Below are 27,288 nucleotides of genomic sequence, written 5' to 3' on the forward strand. Positions count from 1 at the left end.
GTGAAGCCACCATTGACCTCCAGCAGGGGGCACCTCAGGTGAGCTCCATGGGTAGCTGCTGGTGTGAGAATTTTCTCCTGGGCAAAATGAGCCATTGAATCTGTTAGGCTTACTTACAGAGCTTGCATGGGAGGTTACAGGCAGGAGCATAGCTGTACCAAAACAGCTGCAGTGGAATGTCTACACCCATCATGGATGAGAGCTCTCTGCAGCCACCTAGATCAAAGTTTCTTTCCCTAGTCTTCCCCAGTCTATATGCTTAGCACCCATCCTAGACCCAGGGGTACAATTAGGGCAGTACAGCATACAGATGGCTGGGAGGAGTGACTACACTATCAGATGAGGGGCTATGACCCTCCCACCCCCCTCCTCTGAGGAAATGTGAACAGTCCCCAGATCAGATCGTGATGGACTCTGGCAAGCAGGCACAGCTGATCTGGTAAAGATGGTGGCTATTTTCCTCAGAGGGTAGGTAGTACAGCAGCTGGTCCTGCCCTTGGCTGTATGGTCGGCCTGGCAAGGGCTGCAGCTCTGTTGAGTGTGAGGCACTCTGATGACTGTGTGTGCTGGAACAGCTCTACCCCTGTGTGTACCATGCCCCCAAGTGGCCTGAACCTGTTCACACACAGTCCCACAAGGAGCAGGTGGGGCTGGCAGCAGGTGACACCAAGCTGTACTCTCTCATATCTCTGTCACTACGTCCTGTTGGCCACAGCAGGTCTGGGGCTGGCCCTGTTGAACGGACAACTAGCGGACTCACTTCTCCAGAATGAGTGGGGCGGGGTCGAAGGAGGATGTGAATGTGTAAGGTGGGGCAGGAGAATCTGCAGTGGCCAATTCTGGCACACACTGAGCTCCGGACATAGGACCAACTCAGTGGCTCAACAGTCATGAGGAAGGAGGGAGTCTGTTCCCTACTTCAAACAAGAGAGGAGCTGTTTGCAGAGCTTACCCAGTGGAGAGACAGACTCCCCAGTCCAGCTTAGCCAGTGAGCAGGGCAGCAGATGGAGCCGGGGCTGCAGTAGGCCAGTCACTCAGTGTCAGGCTGTATGCTGGGCTCTGCCAAGGGATGGGAGAGGCCATCCACATAGGGACCAGCATCCATGATGGCGTGTACGCTGACAGGTGTTCTGAAGAAAGTGCAGCGAATGGGGCGGGCTGTGAGCCCACTCTGACCAGTGGGGCGACAGCTGGGGGTGGGGTGGGGTCCTGCAGATGTAAAGGTGACAGAGAAAGACTGTGATGTGATGTGGAGTGACCAGAGCAGGAGGTATCAGAGCTCTGTGCCTCAGTTTCCCCATATGTAAATGGAGTTCTGACACCCCACGGCTTTATCATGTATGGTGGGGGGAGGTCATTCCAAAGCCCAGGTTAGCACATTGGCTCTCTGTAAAGGGAGACCAGTCTGACATGGCAGGTTGCATGTGCATGCTGAGAACAGCCTTCCTCCGTGGCCCCCACGGCGCCCCCACATGTAGAACCATGCGCCTCACCCACATGTAGTAGGCACTCATGCTTCTCCTCACTTTCTCTTTCTTCAGTTCCAGTGGCAACTGCACCCAGGGCCTTGCACGTTCTAGGCAAGTGCTCTTCCACTGAGCTACCTCCAAGGTCATTTCTGTACCTTTTGCTTTTGAGACAGGGTCTTGTTGCTGAGTTCCCAGGTGGCCTAAAACTTGCAATCCTCCCCATGTGGTAGGCAAGAAAACTGAAAGTCGGTGTAGGAAGAGAAAAGGCCAGTAATGTTCCCACCATAAGCTGGAACTGAAGCCTGTCTCTTGTCCTCAGGGCTTTAAAGATAGGGAAGAGACCCAAACCCAGCCTCCCACTACAGGAACCATAGCAGACTTGGTTCATGAAACTCTTTACATTTTCTGCCTCAACTAGTCCCACCCTAAAATGTGCTTCCATTTTAGTGGTGGGTACCAAGGTTCAGAGTCATTTGAGATAACCCCATAGTTTTCACAGTTGGAGTAGGAACCAGGTCTCCTGTCTTTTAGCCCTCCACTGTTGCCATGGTAACCTTGGGACTTTCATGGTCACCATGGACCAGGGATCATGGGGTTCTTGGGTCCTTCTTGAGGTGACCCAGTGCTGAACTGCAGGAAAAGCAGTGGCAGGCAGAGTTAAAACCAGAGAAATGGCCCTGATTCAGACCTCTGAGAACAAGGCAGGGCCAACCCTGCCTGACTCGGGGTCCTGTCACCACCAGGGCAGGAGGGCTGCCTGGCCAATGGGGCATACAGCAGGAAACACTAATCCCTGTATTTTTGTATTATTACTTATTCATGGTGGTGGAGACTGATGGAGACCAGATGTGGGGAGCCACTGAAGCAGACACCTGGGACTCATTAGGACTGCATCCCACCCACTCCCAAGTTCCCTGCCTGAGGGATCAAAGCTGAGTGCCTCTGATTCTAGCCTTGGACAGGATAGGATCGCGCTCCACCCCATAGACTTGGAATCACCCAGAGGAAGCCCTCAGCTCTTCGTTGTGCCTTGGGCCTAGCAGCCTATGTCTAACCCAGGCCTTTGCTGGAAAAAACATCCTTTTGCTGGAGATCAGGGCCCAAGTTCCCTCTGTGTGTACCACAGGGGAGTCCAGAAGAGGCCTGTGTCCCCTGAAGTTTGTCCTAGGTTGCTTGTTTTAAAGGACCCATTTGAATGTTAGGCATCTGGAAAACCCTCAGGGCCAGGACAGTCACAATGCATACCCTGTGGCTCTCAGCATTCAAGGAAGGCAACCCTGTCAGCATGGACCTTTGGTTCTCTAGTGTTTCCCTTTGTCCCCAGCCTGTGCTCAGAGGTGGCCATGGGGATCTCTACATCTTCCCTCACATTGTCATGATGGTCCTATGAGGCTTCCTGAAGTGAATCTTTGCTGTGTTGCTGTACTCTCTGTCACTTTCACACATATTTAGGCTCACTATTCACTGCTTTGCTCGTGTGTGCAAAGGATAAGAGATGTTGGGAGGTGGAAGCAGGTAAATCTCTGAGTTCAAGGTCAGGCTGGTCTACAGAGTGTGTTCCAAGGTGGCCAAGGCTCTATAGAGAAACCCTGTCTGGTGTTAGGGAGGATAAGAGATACCTGAGTTTGTTGTTTAGCTTTGTTTTTTTGTGATTAGACAGGGCTGTAGGGTTGAGAGGCGTTATATTTTATTACATTATTTATGTAGTGTATGTGTGTGGAGACACATTCTAGGATCCATGTGTGAGGTCAGAGGACAACTTGTAGGAGTTGATTCACTAACTTCCATGTGGGTTCTGGGATTCAGTCGAACTCAAGTTGTCAGGTTTGGTGGCAAGCACCTTTACCCACTGAGCCATCTTGCCAACCTCGCCATTGTAAATGGAGATCTCTAAATGGGTGGGTCAGTGAGTGAGTAGATGGATAATAAGTAGATGGATGAATGGATGGCGTGTGTATGGTGCATGCACGCATTCATGAATGGGTACTGAGTAGGTTAACGAGACGTGGGTGGATGGAAAAGTGGATGGGCGGATAGTGGGGATGCGTGGGTGGATGAATGATGTATGAGTGGATGATGGACAGGTGGTGATGGATGGATGGGTGGATGGATGGATGGAAACTGCTGGAGACACTCCAGTAGTCTATGTGGAAGCATCAAGATGCTGAAGCATTCCAAAGAGCTTCACAGTCTGTGGCCTCTGACAGCCATGTTAACTCCCCACCACTGTTTATTCCATCTTTCCCCTGGGAATGGTGTTGCCCAACTTTCAGGAACCTCTGGGGAGCGGATTCTTTAAAACAAAACAAAACTGCAGCCGTCAAGACAAAGATATGATGGATGACAGGGTTGACGATGAAGGCCTGGCTAAGGCCTTCCACAGAGGGACACTAGCCAGTGCAAAGGCCCTGGGGCAGGAGCATCTGAGACTAGAGAGTGAGACTGGCCAGTAAGGGCAGAGGGTCAGCTTTAAGTGGCATGCAGGGAACATGTCCTGGAAGGTTAGCTGACCCTGCTGAATATGAGGAAATCCAGTCATTTGGGTGTACTTGGCCTTGGTGGCATAGTGTTGGACCACTGCCCAGCCACATGTAGAGGCTGGAATCCAGAGATAAAGGCTCTGTGCTCCTTACCCACTGTGTGGCATTGCAGTGACCTCAAGTGATCTGGAGAATTGGGACAGTCTGAGCAGGTTATGAAGATACAGTGATTTCAGCTTTACAGGGTGTTAAGAGAAGCTTTCCTTGAGAGGAGCCTTCCCGCCCGCCTGGTTCCAGAGCCGCATTAGTCCCAAATAAACACACAGGAGGCTATATTAATTATGAAGCTGTTGGCCTTGCTTGTCCCTTACTGGCTAGCTCTGCCTTAAGTAATTACCCCATAATTGTTAATCTAAGTATGTTTCTTACTGGAGAATAGTTTCCGGCGTCCTACCCCCATGGCGTCACATGTTGACTCTCTTGTGTTTCTCCTACCCAGAATCCTCCTGGATTCCTAGCCCCTCCTATCTAGGTTTTTTATTGGCCAGACAGTACTTTATTGACAAATGCACAGGCAAATAACAGGACTTCCCCAAGAACAGGGTTTCCCCTTATTGCCCATTTCATGTTTCCTATGGGATGGAATATAGTATCTCTCTGTCTCTGTCTCACTCTTTCTCTCCATGGGTGGATGCGTGGAGGGAGTTTACATGTACATGTTTGTGGAGGCCAAAGGACAGCCCTGACTGTCATACTTGAGGTACCTTCCACCACCACTCTGTTTTGTTTTGTCTTGTTTTGAGACAGGGCCTTTCATTGGCCTGAAACTTGCTGAGTAGAGTAGACGATACTGACTAGCCAGCAAGCCCCAGAAACCTGTTCCACCTCCTCAGTGCTGGAGTTACAAGAACATGCCACTATGCCCAGTTTTTTTACATAGGTGCTAGGGATCGAACTCTGGTCCTATGTTTGATCCCCAGCACCAGCTTAGCCATATCCTCAGCCCTAAAACATGGTAGTTTCATGGCTGAAAGAGAAAATCACCATCATTAGCACACATCTCTCATCTGATGACATGCCACACACCTTTGATTTTCACTGTGGTCCCCAAATGACAGATGTGGAAACAGACTGCCCACCTGGGTCAATGTCCTGAGTCTGAGCCCATCTTCTCCAAGTGTCCTTTGTTCTTCTGCCTTCGATTGAGGACTTGCTGCTTTTGGGGACACTGGGCCCTCTCAGTATGTGAGGGGTTGGCTGCACTTGCAGAGTAGATGCCTAGGTACCTTTCCGGCCCCTCCCTGATATCCATGTGCCTTTGAGCCTCCCCCTGCCTGTGGTCAGCCCAGAAATAGAGACAGCCTGGCCCTTTCAGCGGCCCTGTCCAGTCCCCACGTGTGAGTGTGTTTCAAGACTCCATAGAGAAGAAACCTTACATTTGATCTCCCGGAGTGGAGGCCCAGCCCCTACCTTATCTGCTGACCTCATGGATTCATGGTGGGGACAGCAGGAGGTGATGAACACAGAGCACTCAGGTCAGGGTCAGAGTCCTGACTTTGTGATCACACTGTTACCTCCAAGACCTGTTGTTACACACAGTGACCAGGGTCATTGCAGAGGTCATTCTGGCTATGCCGGCAAGCCAGGCTCAGAATTTGTTAGGAATACAAAAGTCTGAAGAGACATAGCCAGAAAGATGGTCAGTTCCATGCTGGGCCTAGGCCAGTTCCCAGCTGGGAGGGCAGGCTGGGAACCACAGCCGATGGGGACAGTGATGGATGGAGTGGCCTGTTCCGGCACATTCCATGTTCTTTCCCACAGGCTCCGCCTGGCCTTAGAGAGCTGCTTCCTCTGTGGATACTCAGCGGTATTCAGCTGGGAACTGGGTAACGCCGTGGAGGACACAGGAGCTCCCCTGGGCCCACAAGCAGTCATGGAGCCTGGGAATTTTCTGGAGAGTGGGAACAGGGAAGTGACAGAGACTGGGATGGGCTGGGGGAAGGAGCCAGGCCTCCCTCACTCTCTTCCTTCCCAGGGACCATCCTAGATTCTGCCAACTTCAGGCACCATGGGATGGTGTATGGGTGCCACTGCCTCAGAGTTCCCTACTCATTCAAGTCCCTTGGGACTCCAAACCTCTGTCAGGCCCTATATGCAGTTTCTAGGATTCAGAATAGGGAGCCCATAAACTCTCTTTCCTGGGGAGGTCTGGAAGGAAGATACCATCAGTCCTAAAAAAAAAAATAGCATGGGACACTGGACATGCTTTAGAGACCTTAGAAGCTGGCTGAGGTCACCTGAATGCAGGGGCCCCTGAGACCAGCAGGGTCGGGCTACCCAAATCCAGTGTTATTGCTGGCTTCTCAGCTGGGTATCCAGGACACAGGATAGACCACTCTGTGCCTTGGTTTTTCCACCCGTAAGGTGGAGCAGGGTTGTATGGATGAGGGCTGCCGAGACCCTCATAAAGCAGGTGCCCCTCACCACACAGAAGACAGTGATTTGTTGGACTGCATGATGCCATGGGCCCCTTACCTCATTTCCTTGGAATGATGTATCTGGGCACTCCCACAGCATCCCCCCACATGCCACAGCACAAAAACTACAATATTGTCCTAAGCCAAACAGCAAGCAGGAAACATAGGATGCGTAGAGCACTATCAAGCTGACGACAGAAGTTCCCCAGCGACCACTCCAGATTGGGTGGCCACACAGCCCTGTGTCCTTTCTGCAGGTGTGAAGGTTGACCCTAGGGGCATAGGCATGGATCTGGCTCCCTGTGTATCTCCATGCTTCTTCTTCGTGGTTCCCACTGTGGCTGCAAACAGCCACCATGTCAATTGCCTGTACTAAAAGAGTTCACAGCAGTGGCTTGGCCTGGAGCTGATGCACACTTCCGATCCTGGCTGCCCCAGCCACAAAGCCATGAACTTTGGTGGGTCCCTGAGGGGGCTCTGAGGTCAGTAGCTGTCATCTGGAATAGTCAACAGTGCTGCCCCGGGACAGCTGTGATTTTTAATCCCACCTGCTTACCTTACAACACGTAAAGCCCAACTAAGCAGGTGAAAGAACCTCTGTCCAACTGCCTGGAAGCAACTCAGAACCTGGGGCACACACACCTAGGTAGGTGGGTATAGAAAGGCTTGGGACTGATGGACAAGACCCAAATCTGTACTTCACAGCTAAGTGACTCTGAAGAAATAACTTCTTAGACCTCAATTTCCCCTTTATGAGATGGAGCTGCAACAGTACCTCTAGGAGACTGTGACGGCTTAAGATCTAGCAGGAGTGTGGTTGAGGTAGTGGGGTTGACACTGGTGGGGCAATGGGAAAAGAAAGGGCTCCGAGCAACCCCAATTTCAGGGTGGTCTGACCTCTCCAGAAACTGCTCTGGAGGGACTAGCACTTGCAGGCTTGCTGGGAAGCAAGAACTGCCTCTCAGTGACTTCCCAGAAGTGGAGCCTCATACCTGGCCAGTCCCTGCTCAGGCAGGCTGTTTATGGTATGTGCCTGGAGGGTTCCCCAGGGAAGCAGGGCAGGAAGATTCAGTCTGGGAAGGACAAATCCACTGGCCTAGTTCCTGCCATTGGCTTTTCTGAGCCTGTGGCACCCAGAAGGCCTTCCCAGCCACTTCAGTGTGGGGAAGAAATTTAATGAAAATTACCTTCTTGGCCTAGAGATGTAGCGCAGTTGGTAGAGCACTTTTGTAGCATGCACAAAGCCCTGGGTTCCATCCCTAGCACCCATAAACTGGGCATGGTGACACACACATGCAATCTCAGCATTCAGAAGTGGAGGCAGAAGTACCAGACATTCAGCACCATCTTTGGCTACACAGTAAATCTCTAAATGCATAAGTAAATACGTAAATAAATAAATAAATAGCTGTGGTACGGGTTCTATAAATGACATCCCTCACCTCCTTTGATACCACCACACAGATCCACACCTCAGGGAAGTGGACAGTTTACATACTTTGGAACTGAGAAGGGGGCTCAGGCCCCTGGGGACAGCCTCTCCCAGCAGCCAGCCCCACCCACCTGACCTAGACCATCTGTCAATTGGCCAGTCAGCACTGGCCTCCATGCTCCCTATACCCTTTTCCTGAGGCTCCTGGCAAGGTTCTCCAGAAAAATACTTCCTCTTGGGGGTGCCACAGCGACCTCTACCCTGAGTCCTCACCTTTTGGGGACTGCAATCTCATGAGGAAACCTTGCAGAACCAGGGAGCAAGGTGTCTGCAGTGGGGTGGCAGTCCAGAGGAAATGCCAGGAGGGAAACAACATCCTCAGGGCATGCTGGGAAGTGGACACCCTTAGGCTGCTGGAGGGAAGGCAGGGAAAGGGTAAAGGCAGAGCAGAGCAGCAACCCCAGGTCTAGGAGGCTGTATACGGGTCCGAAGCAGGAGACCAGGGGACTCCAAGTCCCCACACTCACTGCTCTTCATGTGTGATTTGGGGCAGATCATGGCACCGCTGTGTCCTTGGGCCTCTCTTTGAAATGGGCTTTGAGTGGAATCAGGACTACAGGATTTCTATGGGGACAGAAGAGATCCATGAAGCACTGGGAACCATCTTCATCAATGAGCATTTAAGGCTCTGAGGCAATAGATGACCTCTGGCCTCTGTGAGTCTGGTCCTATTAAAAAGAAAGTTAAGTGTTACCAGGCACCAGCAGGATGCCTTTGATACCATGGTCATGCAAGTGGCGGCCACCGCAACGTACCGTGGCTTGCGGCATCAGTGTGTCTACCAATGAGTGGTCCAGCATTGATCAAGTGAGCTGAGAGGTAGCAACTAGTGCCTAGCCCAGCTGCCAATCATGCCTTCACTCAATTGGTTATACTTTGTTTAGTGCTTGAAGCTCAGGTGGAACCACTTCTCCTCTGGGAAAGGCTTCAGAGACACAGAGTGTCCCCAGTGTCCTGGGCCTGTGACCAGGGCCAGCCTGGCACTTGAGACATTTGGCCCTGGCAATACCATCCCAAGCTGCCCCAGTTGCCCGAGGGCCCAAGGGCAGACTGGACAGGTGAAGGGCTGATGAGGACGGGCTGCTCCATGCTGAAGCAGCCAGCCACATTTGCCTTCTTTGGTTGTTGTCACCGGAGACTGGCCATCAGTTCCACAGCCAGGCATGGTGTTGATAGGTCCCCACAGCTGCGGCCACATATGTGCCCAGCCATCAGCCTTTGGACAGTTGGGGGAAGGGAGGAGCTGAGTGCCGGCAGGAGGGGGGGCAGAGGCCACAGCTGGGGGACAGCAGGTGCTGCAGCCTGGGTGGCTGCTGTGTACCATCTGCTCCCATTCTGCCCCTCCTCGTGGGCCCAAAAAGATGGGGGCCTCTTGCTTCTTCCTTGCAGACCCAGACACAAGCCATCATGAGCCACGGGCTTGTCTAAAATATCTCTGAGCTTCTCTCCCCTCTGCAGACCAGGAAAGGGGTTAGATGAGGGCTTCACTGTTTCTGGTCTGCCACCTGCTAGATGTCATTTACTGATCACCAGCCACAGAGGCTGGGTCACCTAGATTCATATGTGTCTGCCAGTGATGGGACCCTGAAATGAGGTGCAGGATGTGAAAGGCTGAGGGGTGATGCCCACTGTTGCCATGATGACGGCTAAGAGACAGGGAGTTATGAACTGTGCGACTCAGTCTCTGTCTCCACCCTCCCCCCATGGGAGACTCTGTGGGTATGATGGGAATGTGGCCGCCAGGCAGTCACTGGGGCAGAAAGGTCTGCCCTCTGCCCATCGCAAGCAGGAGTCTCCCCTTGCTGGCTCTGGAGAGCTGGCCACATGACGAAGAAGCAGCTTCCACAGGTCCACCTACCCTACCTGACCATACCTTAAGATGAAAGGGAAGCCCCAGGACTTAACCATCCCCTGCAAAGTGTGCCCTAAGCAGTGCTGCCCCTTGGACTTAGGCTGACCCCATGCCTTTGCTTCATAGTCCTGTTCTGGAGCCCTTGGCTCTCCAGGATCCACCTGACATTCACCATCTTAGCTTCCTATTCATCTGACCCTGAGCCGGGCAACTTGATGAGAGTTGGGTCACTGGGATGTTGTTGAGCCTGTGGGTCACATTTCAGGGACCAGGCCCTAAGCACCCTGAAACTCACAAGTCTCTCATAGGGGTCACAAGGACCATAGGGCAGGAGATGGTTAAAACAGTGGTTCCATGCCCTAAAGCCAGTTTACCTGTGCCCCCCACTCCGCACAAGTCCTAGAGGAGAATTTCAGTTCTGGAAATCTGGGGTCATCACTCCCCACATATCTTATAAATGTAGATATTCAGCATAGGTCAGGAGAATTGAGATTGTGTGCTCCCACACAGACACTAGTCCTGACGAGCCCACCTGTGGCCTTCTCTGTGTTTCACCTGTGCATGGATGCTAGCCACCTGTGAGAACACTTGGGGTATCCACTGCATGGGTGGAGTCAGGAGTCCACCTGGCCAGGGGAAGCCTCGGGCCGCTGCCCACGTGCTGGCTGGCCAGCTCTTTCCTCAGCTGCTTGATCTTTCTGTCTCTCTCTCTCTCTTTCCTTAGCTGACAGGAAGGAGAAGGCTGCAGCTATGCCAGACTCTCCGGCTGAAGTGAAGACGCAGCCCCGGTCCACACCCCCCAGCATGCCACCCCCACCTCCCACCGCATCCCAGGGAGCCACACGACCACCCTCCTTCACACCTCACACACGTGAGTTCCCCTCATATCTCCCACAGCAGACCAGGACAGGGAGTATAGAGTAAGTGGAGCCATCTGAAATTCTGTACTCTACATTTGACATCATGGGACCTGTGATCCATTTGCAGCCTATGCTTAGGCTCAGATCCCCCCTCCTCCTGCTTACTTAGCAACTTTGGGTTAGCTACCTTAACCTTTCTGGCCTGGCTTCCTCATTTATAAAGTAGGGGCCTGCTGTGGTTCCTGTCTTACAGCCATGTGGAAATGAAATAAGTTAACAGACATTAGTACCAACCTACAAGCACTGATATCTGAAGGCCCCAGGTACTTGGGCTCATCTCAGTAGCCCAGAGCAGAGGCTGGAGTACACAGCACTCTGGGGTCAGGGCTGGGGGACTCCAGACAGCCTAGAGCAAGCATGGCAGCTCTCCTCTATAGCCACCTCTTTTCTTTGAAAGATTGTGACTTAGACATTGGGTTGCTGAGCAGTTGTGAAGACAGAAACTCCCAGGGTTGGGCCATTAAAAGGGACAATGTCTCATGCCTTTACCCCAAGATAAAGGCTTAGGAGTGTATCTTATGTGTTCTGGCAGGGAAAAAGAAGCCATGTGCCACCCCCACCCCAACCTCAAAGACACATACTTAAGGGGCCCTGCTCAGATCTCAAACTGAAGCAAGACCCCTCTTTGAGGGCAGAGTCTCAGTACCTCATCCTGGTGTCACCTAGTTTCCAGGGCATGGGCGCTTCCTCTGGTCTCTCCATCCCTGGACATGGAGCATGAACTCTGCCCTTCAAAGATAGGGCTCTAAACAAAGCTCTGCTGCCTAGAGAAAGGCAACCAGCTCAACCAGAGGCCAGCCTTGTCCTGTAGACAGGGTGTCAGGCTCCAGGTACAGCGGCATAGAGCCGGGACGGTCTGAGAACATGCCCAGCACATGGCAGGTTGCCTCCTGGCTGAATGCCCATATACACCTTCCAGTCTTCTGAGAGGTCTGAGAGCTAGGGGACTCCTAGCTCTGCCTCTTGTGGCTGAGACTCTACCCTTAGCAACCTGTTGCTTTCAGAGGACAGATGGGCCTGCCAGGCCCTGGTCTGCCTCCTGGTCATGCTCCTCCTGGCCAGAGATACCTGTGCCTTTTCTCACATTCTTCCTTCCATAGTGCCGTGACTGGCAGTCAGCTTTCCCTCTTTCCCAACCGTCCTTCCCTCTGGGCTGAACTGCAGGTAGACTCTGACTGCTGGGCAGAATCAAGGCTCATCCAGTGGGTGAGAGGGGGCTCTGTGGGACTGTACCGATGTCACCAACCAAAGCCTTAACTTAGGGACAGGAATTGCTTGTTTGGGGGTCTGTGCCACCTCTACCAGTGACACACTTCCTGAAACAATGGTCCTCCAGATGTTTGGAGGCCCCAAGCAGGAAGGAAGAGCTGCCGACAGGCTGATCTTGGACTCTAAGCTGTCACCAACCCTCAGGGTGCGCCTCCCCCAGCCTGCATTTCCCCATGGACCAGCTTATCCCAAAAGCTGGCCTGGACACCAGATGTTCCTGGTTAGGAGTGAGGATGGGATCAGCTGGGACCTATGGGGCTTTGCTTTCATGGGGCCTGTAAACAGATGTGAGGGTGGCCAGAGCATGTGTGGTACATGGGGAGGAGTTGAGTCCCTCCAGCCCCCCAGTCCCACCCTGGGGGTTGCATCTCTGTCTATAGAGCACAAGGCTTTCATTTTTCTTCCAGTCTGTGGGGTGACTAGTCGGTGCATAAGTCTGAGGCTCAGGCCTCCTGAGGTCACCTCAGGTTTTTTCCTAATCCACATGGTTAACCACACCCCTGCACCTGGTTGGTGGCAGTCCTGGTAAAGCCTCTGCAGCCAGCTGCAGATTCCTGCCCAGTGCTTCAAGCCAAATGAAGAGACTGACCTTGAACCTCTACTTGAGGGCTGTGGTTTTCCTGGCCCAGTGACAACCCTGGGCACAGATTGGTCTCCAGCTGGGGAAATGGGCAGGAGGATGAGTGTGGAGACCTGGGACAGAGCAAGAAGCATTGACCATACTACACTCCTCTTAGGCAGAGAGCCCCTAGGTGGGTTGAGCTCCCATCTGCCCTTGTCTGCTTCTGAGACAGGGGGCTCACTACTCCTAGAGCTACTGCCTGTCTCTGCTGACAACCCCATTCAGGTACCTCAGACCTGAGTCTCAGCAACTGAAAACACAAAGCTTGGGCACCAAGTCCCTTAAGGACAGTGCTAAAGGGGTAGGCAGGCACTTCCTGGGAGGGGGTAGCTTTTAGGAGGTAGGTGCCCTGCTCGTGCTGACAGATGCCCAGTGCAACCGTTATTTTTGCAGAGGAGGAAACTGAGGCCCAGAGGAGTGGACTGATCCCCCAATGGCAACAGCATGATCTCTAGGACTGCCGCTAAACAGCAGAGGGGACGGGCCGCTGCGGCGCCCTCCTGACAGCGTGTTCTTCTTATTTTGCTTACAGATGGCGAGGATGGACCTGCGACGTCTCTGCCCCACGGCCGTTTCCACGGCTGCTTAAAGTGGTCCATGGTCTGTCTCTGTAAGTAAAATAACAAGAACCATGGGCTTTAAGGAGGCCACCTGGGTCCTTCTCTCTGCCTCTACACTCCCTTTGTTGGATCTCTAGCCAACTTAAAGACAAGAGAGGCCCAGGGGCCTAAGGGCTAGAGACTGAGACCCTCAGACATTGTGTTGGAGCTGTGGGACCTTTGCCTGTGAATGCCCATTGAGCTTGATCCCCAACAGCCAAACAGGCTGACTGGAGCAGGTGCCAGGCCTGTGACGGGACAGTGGGACATGTGTCAGTGTCAACAAGTCAAGCTTCACTGTTTCAACAGAATCTGGCTCCCCCTGTTGGCAGAGTAACGATGGGCAGGTATGGTTGCCTGTGCCTCAGTTTCCCCACCTGTAAAGAGATGCTGCCACAGTATGGAGTACTGAAGGTGATTCATGCACCACGCTGGCAAAGCCTTGTTGCCATGTCTGACCCCCACCACATGCCCTGTGGGTATCAGTCACTAGTGGATGATTCCACCAAAGCTCTGGGTGACATTCAGAGTATTTGTCCCCCATCATCAGGTGTTACTATGCCTCAGCAGTCTTAACTGGGCCAATTAGCTGTATCTCCCAGGTGTGTGCAGCTGCCATGTAACTTCTGGGCTCTAAGATTAAGGAGGAGGTTACATGTGTTATTTATGCCCTATGTTGTCCTTCTTGCTGCCATCATTCTGTGCCATGCTTGGCCACACACTAGGGCCTGGCAGACAGCCTGACTAGCCATCAACTGTTGACTGATTCTTGTTGTGGTGATTATGGTGTTCCCTTTGTCAGGGAGAAAGAGTGGAAGAGATGTTAACTGGGTCCATGCACCCCAGGGCAACTCCCACCCAAGCATCAAGGCTAGGGGAGCTGTGGGGTGCTAGTTTGTGCCCCCAAACATCAGCCAAGGACACGTGTGCAGTCTAACTTAGTAACACACCTGTTGTGGTAATGAAAACACTTGTGCTGGGGGCTATTTTTGGCGTCTCTTTAGCTGCTGAGACTGCCCGGCAGCCGCGGGAGGGAACTCAGACAGGCAGTGAGGCGAACAGGCCACCGGGGACCCAGGAGCTCAGAGCAAGGCTGGTAAGCGGGCCTCAGGGAGGACAGGACCAGACCAGGCTGGGTCTGGTGGGTGGTGGACTAGATAATGTGGACATTGGCATGTCTTAGAAACTGCTAAAAGAGCCCTTGTGATAAAACGCTTGATCTTAAGACACAAGTCCACCTCTATTAGTGAGGTCTCCGTGGCAACAAGCCATCTCCTGGTCTGGCTGAGGTGACAGCAAGTGGCTGTCATTAGGTTTGACTGGGGCATGTGTGTCAGTGGCTGTCAGAACTTACTAGCGAGAGGGAAGTCCACCCAGTGGGGTCCTCTGGGCATGGTCTTAGAGAGGCTAGGACCCAGAGCTGTTGCTATGCTATGTGCAGACATCACTGACCACCCCAGAGCAAGAAGGGTGCTCCCATGCACAGACTTACCCTGGCCTTCTTCTGCTAGCATACAGTCATTGTGGAACTGGAATGGACTCTTGAGATCATTTGGGGAAACAGTGGAAAGACTTCAGCTTCCATGTGCATGTTCCCCACTAGGACAGAGGAGCTGCTTAGAACTGAATGCAGAGGGTTCCATGCCTAGTGGAAGCATAAAAACACCAAGGTAGCATGTGAGCTTGCATTTCTCTCCCCACATGCTCTGAAACTTCTGTCCCTTGGGAGCAGCTGTTGAGGGGTACCTCACATAACACCCAACATGTAGAGTCTGTCAGGGTTGTGATCTCGTGAGGGCCAGCTCCCAGGTCAGTTGGAGGCATATGCAGGCTCCATAAGCCATGGGTTGGGAAATAAGGAAGATGACTATGCTGTGATCCTAGAGCCCACCTCAGAACTTCAGAGTGGCTTGGGACCATTGGCAGAGAGACCTAGGTTTGGCCTGCATTGTATATCTAGACTGGCGCTGCTCCCCCAACCCTCAAGGGTTTGTGATATGGGGTTGTCTGAGGACCTGTGAGAGTCCTGTATCCGGTGACTGTCAGGCTGGAGGTGAAGACAGAGGAATGGGGAGATGCGCTCTCCAAGGGGCTGGGTACTGTCTTATGCTCATGTGGAAGGATCAGAAAGTTGGGGGGGCAGGCAGGTCTACCCATGAACTGTTTATCCCAGGACCTTAGTGACCCTGTCTACTTATGTGGATCTAGAACATGCTTGTGTGGAACCACCAACCCTAGCCCCAGGAGGTTTATCTGGGAGGAAGCCTCAGGCAGTATCTGGGCAAGATAGAGCTGGTCACTGCACTAGTTAGCAAGAGAGGGCTATGGAGGGCTCATAGGGGAGACAGAAGCTCCAAGACTGGCCGAGTAGGATTAGGTCCCAAGCCCTGTAGTGTGAGAAGTGGTGCAGCAGGATTCTGCAAGAGCCATAGAAGCCACAGCGATTTGAGGGCTAGGAAGGAGGGACTTAGATAAAGGCCCACCTCACCTTTCCATGCCCAGCCCTTAGGCCACCTCCTAGTGCTTGGGTCAAGATGTCCAGGCAGGTGCAGTCTAGAATGACGTGCTAAGGTACTCATTGCCTGAAGCAAGAGGATACCCAGGGGAACTCAGCTAGAGTCTCTGAACTGGACAAGCTGGGGGGATCTTCAGTCTAGAAAAAGGGCTCCCTCTCTCCCTTGGCACTTAGAGCGCCATCAGGCCTCACCACAAGTGGAATGAGACAGCTGGAACTTGAAGGACTGTAGTCTCGAGGACACCCCAGATCTATACTCTCAGCATAGTTCTGAGAACCCGGCTCCTGCACACTTGGTCAATTCAGGAGACAGTGGGGCACCCTAAGGTTAGGGGGCATAAGACAAGAACAAAAGCAACAGTTAAGTGAGCCAGAGGTGTGTGGACATATGGCCATATATAGAGGTAGCATTCATGACCTATGAACTCTGACCTATCTGCAGACTCCGCTAATCATACCTTTGTCACTCAGGGCTGAGAGGCAAAGGACTCTGTGGCAACCCCTGGCCTTGGCCCTGATACTCAGAGTTGATGGCAGGGTCATCTAGTCAGCCATGGCACAGTGACTGGCAGCCATGATCCTGTAGCATGCTTATCAGATGTCTTCTTAGTCACCTGATTGTCCTCAGCATGAACTATCCCCTGGACACAACCTTCTGTGTCAAAATCTCCTGAAGAACCCAACCAGCTCCTCCTGGGGAGTCACAGTCGCTCTGCCTGATCTTGTGTCCCATCACCTCAAACGTTGGGCTGCTTGCTGGCAATGGCATTACTGAGGCTTAGAGAGGCTCAGGGTCCTCAGGGTTGGAGAGGCTCCCAGGACAGTGCTCAGGGCTAAGGAGAGTTGGGGCATTGCTCAGAGGCGGAAAAGAGATCAGGTAGAAGGTATTGCTTAAGGCTGTTACAGCAAAGGCAGCGTTGCTGGCCTTTTCTTGGGGTGATTGGGGTGACTTCTCGTTTCCCCTACCATGGGTGAAGAGGCCCCATGCTTGCTCATAGTGGAAACCTGAGTCAGTCTGGTTGGATGGACTGGGCATCTGCTGCATGTGGAGGACCTAGATTATCAGCTGGTATGAAGGTATTGACCTCAGGCCCAGGGTAAGCACCCAGGGACACTGTAAGCCAGTCTCACAATGTCTGTCTCTGCAGCTACTTCCAGGGTGTGAGCCCTACCACCCTCCTGGTGGTACCTGAGGTGAAGGGAGTCACCGCCCCAGTACCAGTTTGCATATCTGTAAGAGAATAACACCCGTGAGCGCAGTATGGTTGCAAGGATAAAACAGCAGCTGTGTAGTATACTGGCCATGGCCACTCTGGACTCTACTGTCTTCATCATTGTCATTTGGGTCATAGTTACCATTGTCACCATGTATAATCGTAAAGTGCAGTTATTATGCCCTAACAGTCATCATTCTCCTGCAGTGATGAACGGCAGCAGCCACTCACCTACGGCCATCCACGGTGCCCCATCTACACCCAATGGCTTCAGCAACGGCCCAGCCACCTCATCTACCGCCTCGCTGTCCACACAGCACCTGCCCCCGGCATGTGGGGCACGGCAGCTCAGCAAGCTCAAGCGCTTCCTCACTACCCTGCAGCAGTTTGGCAGTGACATCTCGCCTGAGATTGGGGAGCGTGTGCGCACGCTGGTGCTGGGGCTGGTGGTGAGTCTCTGGGCTATCAGGCATCCGTGTTGCCCAGGACAACCTCTCTGCCATGGGCTCCATCATTATTCTACAGCTCCATTATGCTCTCCTCATCCCTCAGGCCAGGCCCTGAGTCTCCTCCTTGCCGGGGTGGAGGTGGGGCAGCTGGCTCAGTTAGTACATAGGAGCCTTTAAGTGGGGTGTTCTCTCCTGCAGAACTCAACCCTGACGATCGAAGAATTTCATTCCAAGCTCCAAGAAGCCACCAACTTCCCACTGCGGCCATTTGTCATCCCCTTTCTGAAGGTAACCAAATCCATCCTACCTGGGGGCTCCCTGAGAGGCCCCAATCCCCAATCCCCCTCCCTACCAGGCATCATTCTCAGCTGCCCAGGAAAATGGTGCTGGCCACCAGATCTGACTAGTTACGCCTGTAAACTAGTTGCTAGCCATCATGAGTCAGCCACAAAAACAACAACAACAAAGACAGTGTATTCTCATCCCTCAGCAGAGTTTTTAGTTGCCCACTCCATGCCATGGGCAGTGCAAGGCTCAGGGGATCGCATGAACAGCTAGACAAAGTTCCCTAAAGAAACAACCTTGTGGGAAGAGAGTGCTGTCAACCAGGTAGAATTTGGAAATGTGTACAGTAAGGAAATATTTCCAAATCCATCAAGGATGGGCACTTCATGGTGACTGAGAATGCTGGAGAAGGCTTCACAGCGCCTTCTAAGAGACAGGACTAGTACATGCAAAGGCCCTGGGGATGGAGGAACAGCACCTGTCCGTGTGGCTGGAGTAGAGTGAAGGAATGGGTGCCGAGGGCAGTGACCAGGTGATGGACAGGCAGGCATGTGGCTAGACAGCAGGGTAACAAGATGCTGTGCTAAACACGGACGCAAATTTGGGACTAGGTCTGCATGAATGAGTGATGACATTGCACTGGGTCCCTTTGGCCCCCAAGCAAGGCAGATTCCTCACCCCAGCCCAAACCCTCAGATTCTGAGAAGCTGCATTTGTTTGGGAACGAGGGTTGGGTTGGTTTTTGTGGTTTTGTGGGTTTGTTTTCAGTGCTGGGGTTGAACACAGTCTTTTTTTTTTTTCTCAAGATAGGGTTTCTCTGTGGCTTTGGAGGCTGTCCTGGAACTGACTGTTGTAGACCAGGCTGGCCTCGCCTCCCAAGTGCTGGGATTAAAGGCGTGAGCCACACTGCCCTGCCTGAACACAGTCTTGTGCATGCAAGTGTTCTACTGCTGAGCTACAGCTCTAGCCCTTTCTAAGTTTCCCAGGATGGCCTTGAACTCTTTATCCTCCTGCCTCAGCATCCAGTAGTTGGGGTTGCAGATGTGCACCACCAGGCTTAGTGAGATGTTGGATTGTAAAATATGATAATCTGTGCATGCACACACACACACACACACACACACACACACACGGAATGAGCCAGGTCCTCATATAGGGCCTGTGATGCACTGCAGCCCTCCACGCTGAGAGGCATGAGGGTGGCATGCTTCCCAATGTGTTAGGCCATGTGATCTCTTTCCATTGAGACCTCTCAGAGAGATGCTAGCATGCCCATACCCTCGGGCACCCACCTCCACTTACAGCTACAGCCCCAGGTTATGTTTCCTGCTCTCCTTTAGTCAGAGTTCAAGGTCAGACCATACAAGGGGTAAGCTCCAAGATGTGAGCAGTCCCTAGGCCGGCCCCACCCCTCTGTATTCTGGAGTCCTCCATTCTCTCAGGGTAGTTACATCAGCAAGTTTTTTAACTGCCCAGTTAAAACAGACCAAGAGTGGATTATAAACATCTCTGCACAGATGCCCTGTTGACCCCGTGGAGGGCACAAACAGGACCTGACACTGTCAAGTTACTAGGCAGAAGAACTGAAACCCTCACTTTTCCATCTGGTAGAGACCCAAGGCTGGGTTTGGGCTTGGGTCTTTTATAGTTCAGAGTTCCCACAAAATTCACAGTTCATGTCCTACCATCCCCATTCCTTCTGGCACTTCACAGGTGGACCCCACAGACACCCCATCCCACTCCCCTCCTCCCTCACACCCACACCTTGCTGGGCTCACACTGGAGCTAGTGACAACAGAGAAGCCACGGCGCCAGCACGTGGGCCATCTGCCAGTTGTTTGCAGTGCGTTGGAGGCCCTCATTCTCCTCACCCTCCACATACTGCTGACTCTGCCACCGTGTCTTTGGGATGCCATGCGCCTGCTTATTTTGTCATTAGAGCAGATGCTTGGTAGCGTTGGCCACCCTGTTTATGCCTGGAATATCCCAGCTTCCACTGCCCATAGTTCTTACCAACAACATCCCTCCTACCCTAACCTAGTATGGCATCACCCAAGGCAAGTACTGGGTAGAACGTCTTGCCCAGCACTGCTTTGTCCAGGGACCCTCTCCATGTTCATTTCTCACTGCCCACCTCATAGCTCACCCAAGATCTCTGTGCCTCATGGTGGTGGTGATACAGAGCTCCTAGGGTGGAGGGACAGTAAGAGCCAAAGGTAAACCTAAAAGTGAGAGGTTCCAGCGAGTCCTTCTAACCTTGTTGCCAAGACACGAGCCAGAGCACTGGCCCACTCTGCCCTTTCAGAGGGTATGACTACTTTGCTGATACAGCAGGGTAGGAGCCCAGCACCAATGGTCTAGAAACAGAGGAAGAGCTCAGGCAGCTCCAGGTGCCTCCTTGCCCTCACTGGATAGGGCCCCCTCTTGGCTGATCAGAGAGCCAGCATAGCACCTTCGGGAATAGTCATGGACCTCCTGGCTTCTGCGGTGCTTCTCGTGGCCACCTCTTGGGATGCCATTCTGAGAAGAAACTGTTCTGAAGGTGTGGCTCAACAGAGCTTGGCTCCAACTGCAGGCCCTCTTGGGTCCTTTCCTAGGCAAGATAAAATTGCCTGCCACACAGGTGATAGGAAGAACTGAGTTAATTCCCATGGGGTTCACTGGAGCCTATCACACCAGGGCTTCCAGAGCTCTGGTTCACAGATGAGGCAGGAGGCAGTTGTGTGACTTCCCAAGGTCATAAAACTCCTCAGTAGCCCAACCAGGGTGAGTGGCTCGCCACATCTTCAGCCTGTGGTGAAAGGGCTCTGCAGAGCAAAGGGAAGCATAAGACTCATGGCTTAGCTGTCACTATGGTGGTTCTCTGTGTACCATGTATCCTCTCCCAGGGTCCCACTGAGGAGAAAGATAGTTTAGGTTTTTCTGGACATCAAAGTCTCCACGACAAGTGAAGTTGGGGCCCAGGGTACCAGTTCGGTGTGTCCTCTGAATGATGTCTGGGACTTTTGAAGAAGAATGGGGACTTGTTCTTTCTGGGTGAACAGTGCTCCTGTACCCCCAGCCAAGAGCTGCTGTGTATCTGGACTGTTCGACTAGCCTACCTGATACCTAGGTCTCCCTCCACTCTGTCCCGCACCCGCCCTCATGGAACTGGACAGTGGGGCTTTTCAGAAGCTGCCCCACCCGAGGCTCCAGCTCCCAGATGGCCCCAGCTGGCCAGAACCCCAGATGTTTCCCCACCCTAACAGCAACCAGATGGTGCTCATGCCCAGCCCCCGCCCCTCCATGCTAGCCAAGGAGAGGACAGGGTGGGTGGGGGCCTGGTGAGGGAAGAGACTCTGGGCTACTGAGACCTCCCAGGACCTCATCCCAGCTCATGCTTCTGACGTGGTCGGCAGATGGTGAGCTGGCCACCGTTCAGCTATCCAAACAGAAAAACAGGCTTGGCAGCCACACAGCTCAACAAAAATGCATCGGCTGCCTGATGGGCCGGTTGAATGCGCCAACAGGGACTGAGGAGGCAGAGGCTGGAGAAGGCTGCCCTGGCAGCTTTGAAGCGCATGGGAAAGTTGTGGAGCATGTTTATTTACAAGTACTTAGAACTTCTGGCTCTCCCAAGAGCCCTCCACTGGACCCCTGCCCAGCATGCTCAGGGCCAGCCTGCCACCCTACCCACAGCAGCTCTGGAAAGGCTGACCACCAGCATTGCCTGGAGACCCTGGCCCAGCACTAGGGTGAAGTTCAGAGGTTTAAAGATAGAGTCTGTGAGCTCTGGTGGCCTCATCTTCTAATGCAGAATCGAGTTGTGATGTCATGACTGAGTCTGGGGTTCATGCAGGTCATATTCCCCATGTGCTCAGAGCTGCATGGCTGCAGAAGGCATGCACTAATGTCTGAGGGCCTGCTGTGAGCTTTATTCTAGACTGAGGCTAGAAAGTAGGAGGCAGTGGGAAGAGGGGATGGTTCTGTGGGGCTCCTGGCCAGTGCATTTTGGGGGCCATGGGAAGGAACAAGGAACCTGAGGGATCCAGAACCCTGAGTCACACAGAGGCAGCCCTGGGCTGTGGGCTGGTCTGAACAAGTTATGTAGGTTTGCATACCAGCTGACAGTCAACTGTGGCTAAAGCCCGTCCTGCCCACAGGCTAATCTTCCACTGCTGCAACGAGAGCTCCTGCACTGTGCCCGCCTAGCCAAGCAGACACCTGCCCAGTACCTGGCCCAGCATGAACAACTGCTTCTGGATGCCAGTGCCACCTCCCCTGTCGACTCTTCTGAGCTCCTGCTGGAAGTCAATGAGAACGGCAAGAGGAGAACACCTGACAGGTAGCAGCCTTTCACAAATTCACAGGACGGGGAGATGACCCAAGGCAGCCTCTTTCTGCCATAGCTCTGCCAGACAGCTGCTTCAGTCTATTATCTACGGCAGAACTGATCAAGTGCTGCTAATACTGCTGTGTGCTTCGGGGGCAGCTTGGTGACACTGGGTTCTGCAGCATATACTGCCCTATTTGAGCAATGGACCCAGGGTCTCTGGGATCCCTGGAGGACAGCAGCTCAGGAAGAGGTCTATCCACCAGAACTCATTTTTTGTGTTATTTGTAGACCCTGAGTGACCTAGAGCCTAGGGCCTATGGTAGCTGGGTTGGACTGGACCCCTTGACTGGCCACAGAGGTACTGGTCCTACCACTGTACTACAGTGGGGACCACGCCTGGCCATGGGACCCTGGATGTCTCCCTCTCCCCATTCTCCACCAGGAGTACCAGAGTGGGGGACCACAACCCAGTGGGGCTCCTCTGAGTTTCTGCCTCCACTCTATCTGCTCCCCTCACCTCTGTTATTACCATCTGTGCAAGACTGAGACTGATATCCATTGGCCATTTGTTTTTTTGATCAGGACCAAAGAGAATGGGTCAGACCGGGACCCTCTGCACCCCGACCACCTCAGTAAGCGGTCCTGCACCCTGAGCCCTGCCCAGCGCTGCAGTCCCAGCAATGGGTTACCCCACCCTACACCACCCCCACCCCCACACTATCGCCTTGAGGACATGGCCATGGCCCACCACTTCCGGGACTCCTACCGACATCCTGATCCCCGAGAGCTGCGGGAGCGCCATCGGCCCCTTGGTAAGTAGTGTGAGAATGCCATTGACCCCTTGAGGTATGGATACAGAGAGTGTGTGAACCCACATGTATAAGCCTGCATGTGCTTGTATTAGAGTTAAGTGTATTTATTTAGGGGCTCAGTCAGCAGCTGCTGTACCTATGCTCTAGTGGAAGATACTGGAGCTGTAACCAATGCCACATTTGTCCAGGAAGGAAATAGGTGGAAGGAACCAGTAGCCACCCCAGTGGCCAGGTAACCTGACATGCACCCTCAGAGCGAATTTGCCCCTTCTCACACACAGAATAGCACTAGGGCATAGAACACTATCCTGGGGACCAGCCTTTACCACCCTCCTGGGCTGGGCAGCCTAAGGCCAGAGTAGGGCAAGGCTACCAGCAGGGCTGCCTAGCTTTCCTTGAATCCAGAAATGGGCCATGTGACTATCCTGTGCCTCAGTTTCTCTCTCTGTCAAAATGGCTGTGTGAGAGCAGGAGCATTGACAGAACACCTGGCCCCGTTGTTGATGACAGGGACAGCAGCTGACACTGAGCACATGCACTCTCATTTCTCAGCCTGTACTCACACCTCCAAGGAAACCGAGGCACAAAGAATAAATACAAGTGGGGGCAGTCACGGATGGTTACAGCAACACCTGCCTAGCCCAACCAGGCTATACCCCACTGTGTTGGAAAGGAATGCTAGAAATGGCCATCCAGGGTCACTCAGGACACCTATAGGGTCCCAGAACCAGGTCAGCAGAGGCCTCTCCCTACCCCCTCACACTGTGGAAGCTTCCAGGGCCTGGGCCTAGGCAGCAGGTGACAGTGTCTGGCTCACCACAGCCGGGTCAGGCAGGTGCTAATTCCCACCCGCTTCTGCTAATGCAAAAATAAACGCCAGCTGTCGCACAGATCTCAGCCTCTATTTTAGTTGGGGCGTTGGCACAGGCCCCTCGTGGGCAACCAGAGAGGCTGCTGGATGACGGCTGTGGCCACTCCCTGCCCTTCTGCCACTCGAGGAAGGCATTTCAGGTTAGGGTACTAGGAGATCCGTAGGCACTGGTGGCAGGTTTAAAGAGAGGCTTTGCCCCCAGGAAGCCTGGATTGGCACCAGGTCACCTACACAGCCTCAGTTACTACACTGGGAGTATTTGACATTGCAGGAAAACCAAGAGATCCATCATGCCCCTCATGTCCCAGCCAGTAACAACCCACACCCCACCACACCCCATTTGGCCATCCCCAAGGTCGCAGATCCAGGCTGGCTTACACCATACACTGCCTCCCCCACTTCCTGCCTATGGACAGACATGCCCCTTCACCAGCCTCAGTCTCCTCATCTGTAATATGGGAAAGATGGACCTTCTCACCAACATCAGAGCAGAAAGAAAGGAACAGTGCTTAGCACCAAGCCCTGCTTGGGGACACCCCTCCCCCACCAAGCTTACCAGATTATCTTGGGATCTTTTTAACTACTCACTATGTTAAGAACTAGGCAGAGTCAGGAAACTGAGGTAGAGAATGGCAAGATAAGGGCCCCAGAATCTCATGGGGAATGAGCCATCCTGGCTTGCTACTTTGTCTGATCCTGCTGCCAGCAGATCTGATCCCAAGATCACACTCAGGGCTGGTAAGCACCCATGCCACAGTTCAGCCTGGGGACCCAGAGGTAAACACAACATACCATCTTTCTTCATGGAGCTGACAGTCTGGGAGGTTAGAATAAACAGGGAAGCCTTGTACCTAGGGACCAGAGACACACATGGCCTGAGGAATTCCAAAGACTCTGCAGCTGTAGAGGGGCCCTGTGGCCTGGACTTTGAGGAATGCATAGGAGTACAGATATTTGAGAGGAAGTCATAAACACACACAAGTTGAGCAGCTGCACAGAGGCCCTGAGGTTTCTGGACCATGATAAGACAGACCCTTAAAGTGGATCTAGAGCTGCCTATCAGGAATAGGCATAGAAAAAGCAAGAGGAGCTGGATTAGAAGGCTAGTAGGAAGGGAATGAATGGCCAAGGCAGAACCAGGGATGACAAATGTTTTATCCTATTCCTGGTGCCCTGAGGTAGGAATGGTACTTAGGAAGTAGGAGGCACCTGGGAGTGGGGGGCAGGACCTGAGATCCATGTCAGGGCTTAGTTATGAGTAAGTATGGGGCATGGCACCTGCATGGGGGCCTAAATGTGTATTGCCCTTTCTTCAGCCATGCCTGGGTCTCGACAAGAAGAAGTGATTGACCATAGGCTCACAGAACGTGAGTGGGCAGAAGAGTGGAAACACCTCAACAGTGTGAGTGTCCAGGTGGGGTTACTGGGCCCCTGTGATTTCCAGAATGTCTTCCCATCTCTGGATCCTAAGGCTGGGGTGGGTAACAACACTGAGTCTGGGCTCTTCTGGGTTCAGCATCTCCTGGCAAGACCTGTCTAGGGCCTGCTGTCTGCCTGTCCCTGTATGGAGCATCATTGTCTATTGTTGACCTATCAGGGTGCTGTGAGAGATCAGAGACAAGGATGCTGAACCTTGCAGACAGGTCCTTCCTCCTCCACTATTTCCTGTTCAGAGACCTGCAGAATAGAGCCCCAGTGGTGTAGGACATCTTATGGTAGGTGCCTGAGCCCCTGGCCAGGCCAAGCGGACCGTGTCTCCATTCCTCTGACCACCATGCACCCTGACGTGTATATCCCCTACCTGCTTCTTTCTTGGGAATGTTCCCAAGGCATATTGCTCTCAGAGTTTCGAAGGAATGCCCCCAAGCCTCTACCCTACATCCAAAGATGTTCCCATTCAAGTTGGGTGCCCACAGGCACTAGGAGCCATTCACTGTGGGGAGCCAAGGTAGATTTCTGTGCCCTGCCTTCAGGGATGGTGAGCTGGCTCCCTGACCACCCCCTCCATGTTGGATGGCCACATCTGGCCACAGCCCCGGTTCCAACGTACTGAAGGCCCTGCCACCCACCTGCAGCTCCTGAACTGCATTATGGATATGGTGGAGAAGACACGACGATCCCTCACTGTGCTGCGCCGGTGCCAGGAGGCTGACCGTGAAGAACTCAACCATTGGATCCGGTGCTACAGTGACTCCGAGGAAGGGAAGAAGGGCCCCAGTCCCTCCTCAGCCCGGCCCCTCAACAGCTGCAGTGGCCCTGAGGGGTCTCAGCTAGGTATGTACCAAGGAAGAACATGGAAGACCTATAGTGAGGGGTTGCTAGCCCTACACAGTCTCTGTAGGATGCCTTTAATTCCCCAGAAAGCTGGCCAACAGTCAGGCCTTACTTAAACAGACAGCATCACTTGGAAAAGGGGGCCTTTTTCACTTGCAGAAATATGTCCCAGGTTCTAGTAGGCCAAGCTTAGGAGGTGGTACTTAGGGGCTTCTATTTACCCGTGCACCACAGTGGTGACCACAGAGACTAGGAGAGGTCTAGGACATTCCCAGTTCCCAGCCTGGATCCATGTTCGCTGGCTATAGAGCATTGCCACCCCAATCTACCCTTTCCCCTGGTGGCATGTGAAGCCCTCTTTCCCAGGAACAAATGTCCCTTGCCTTCAAGTCCTGGCCAGAGTGGAAAGTAATCTAGTGTGGAACAAGGCAACTGAAGTCCCCATCTTGTATATGACACTGTATCCCTGTCCCTTTGTTTCAGATGTGCACCGGGATTTCATGCCCAGGACCCTCTCTGCCTATATGCCTGAGGAGATCTGGAGGAAGGCTGGTGAGTAAAGCTATAGGAATAGACCTAGGGACAACCATAAAAGTGTCTGTGACTCAGATGGACTCCACATGCAGCAAGTTCGTAGATTTATACAAGTTTGGGCTACACACACACACACACACACACACACACATATAGAAATGCAGAGAGAGAGAGAGGAGGGAGGGAGGGAGAGAGAGAGGGAGGGAGGGAGGGAGGGAGGGAGGGAGGGAGGAGAGAGAGAGAGAGAGAGAGAGAGAGAGAGAGAGAGAGAGAGAGAGAGAGAGAGAGAGAGAGAGAGAGAGAATATGAATATGAATCAGGTACTTACAATCAAAGTTCACACAGTCCCCTTCTGGCTTCCCATGGATAGGCCCAAGCCAAGGAGCAGACCTGTTGTCCTTAAAGCAGGTCCTTCACAGCAGCAGTTTGCCTGAGCCTGTTAGAACAGAATCCTGAACACCAGAACCTGGGGTGGGAACTATCCCTCACCCTCTGAAGATGCACACCGTTGTGAGGACCATGACGCTAGCAGGTGCAGGTTGAGCTTTGGAAGCTTACCCATAGCTCTGTTCCTCTTGACCAGGGTTTGCCTACATGCCCAGGACTCGCACATTCATCCACATGCTGTGGGATATTTTGATTGTACTCTGACACTCCCGAGACTGCCAGTAAACTTCACCTGGAATCAGATGACAGAGCTAGCTCCTAGCTGACCAAAATTAGCCATAGAGATTTTGGAAGACTCAGGACATTTAGAGAGACACAGGAAGTGGTAGAGAGAGGCTTAGGGACATCGGCCTTTTGGCTTGAGGAAAGAGAAAAAGAGGTTACTGTTCGC

At 53.0% G+C, this 27,288-nt stretch overlaps 1 protein-coding gene and 1 long non-coding RNA gene across 9 annotated transcripts in view; one reads left to right on the top strand and one right to left on the bottom strand.

Annotated features, from left to right (window-relative positions):
* Cbfa2t3 (CBFA2/RUNX1 partner transcriptional co-repressor 3) overlaps positions 1-27,288 on the top strand; it is a 75,612-nt gene that overhangs the window by 40,319 nt on the left and 8,005 nt on the right. For 4 of the 8 annotated variants that reach the window (XM_021229005.2, XM_040735388.1, XM_040735376.1 and 1 more), the window contains exons 2-10: positions 10,496-10,642; positions 13,115-13,192; positions 17,118-17,359; positions 17,558-17,647; positions 21,787-21,968; positions 22,542-22,771; positions 24,959-25,044; positions 25,718-25,916; positions 26,400-26,468. In XM_021229005.2, coding sequence (XP_021084664.2) covers positions 10,496-10,642; positions 13,115-13,192; positions 17,118-17,359; positions 17,558-17,647; positions 21,787-21,968; positions 22,542-22,771; positions 24,959-25,044; positions 25,718-25,916; positions 26,400-26,468 — 1,323 coding nt within the window. Of the gene's footprint in view, positions 1-10,495; positions 10,643-13,114; positions 13,193-14,169; positions 14,278-17,117; positions 17,360-17,557; positions 17,648-21,786; positions 21,969-22,541; positions 22,772-24,958; positions 25,045-25,717; positions 25,917-26,399; positions 26,469-27,288 lie in introns of those variants that run through there. The other 4 variants (XM_021229007.2, XM_040735384.1, XM_040735362.1 and 1 more) reach the window with 4 other exon arrangements.
* On the bottom strand, positions 10,707-14,840 carry LOC121135993. Its single transcript, XR_005873106.1, has 2 exons — positions 14,674-14,840; positions 10,707-13,190 (listed from the first exon to the last, which is right to left on the bottom strand). It is a non-coding gene; the product is annotated as an uncharacterized LOC121135993 (long non-coding RNA).

Source organism: Mesocricetus auratus, unplaced genomic scaffold, assembly GCF_017639785.1.
Source record: "Mesocricetus auratus isolate SY011 unplaced genomic scaffold, BCM_Maur_2.0 Super-Scaffold_6723, whole genome shotgun sequence".
In the NCBI taxonomy this organism is placed as follows: domain Eukaryota; kingdom Metazoa; phylum Chordata; class Mammalia; order Rodentia; family Cricetidae; genus Mesocricetus; species Mesocricetus auratus.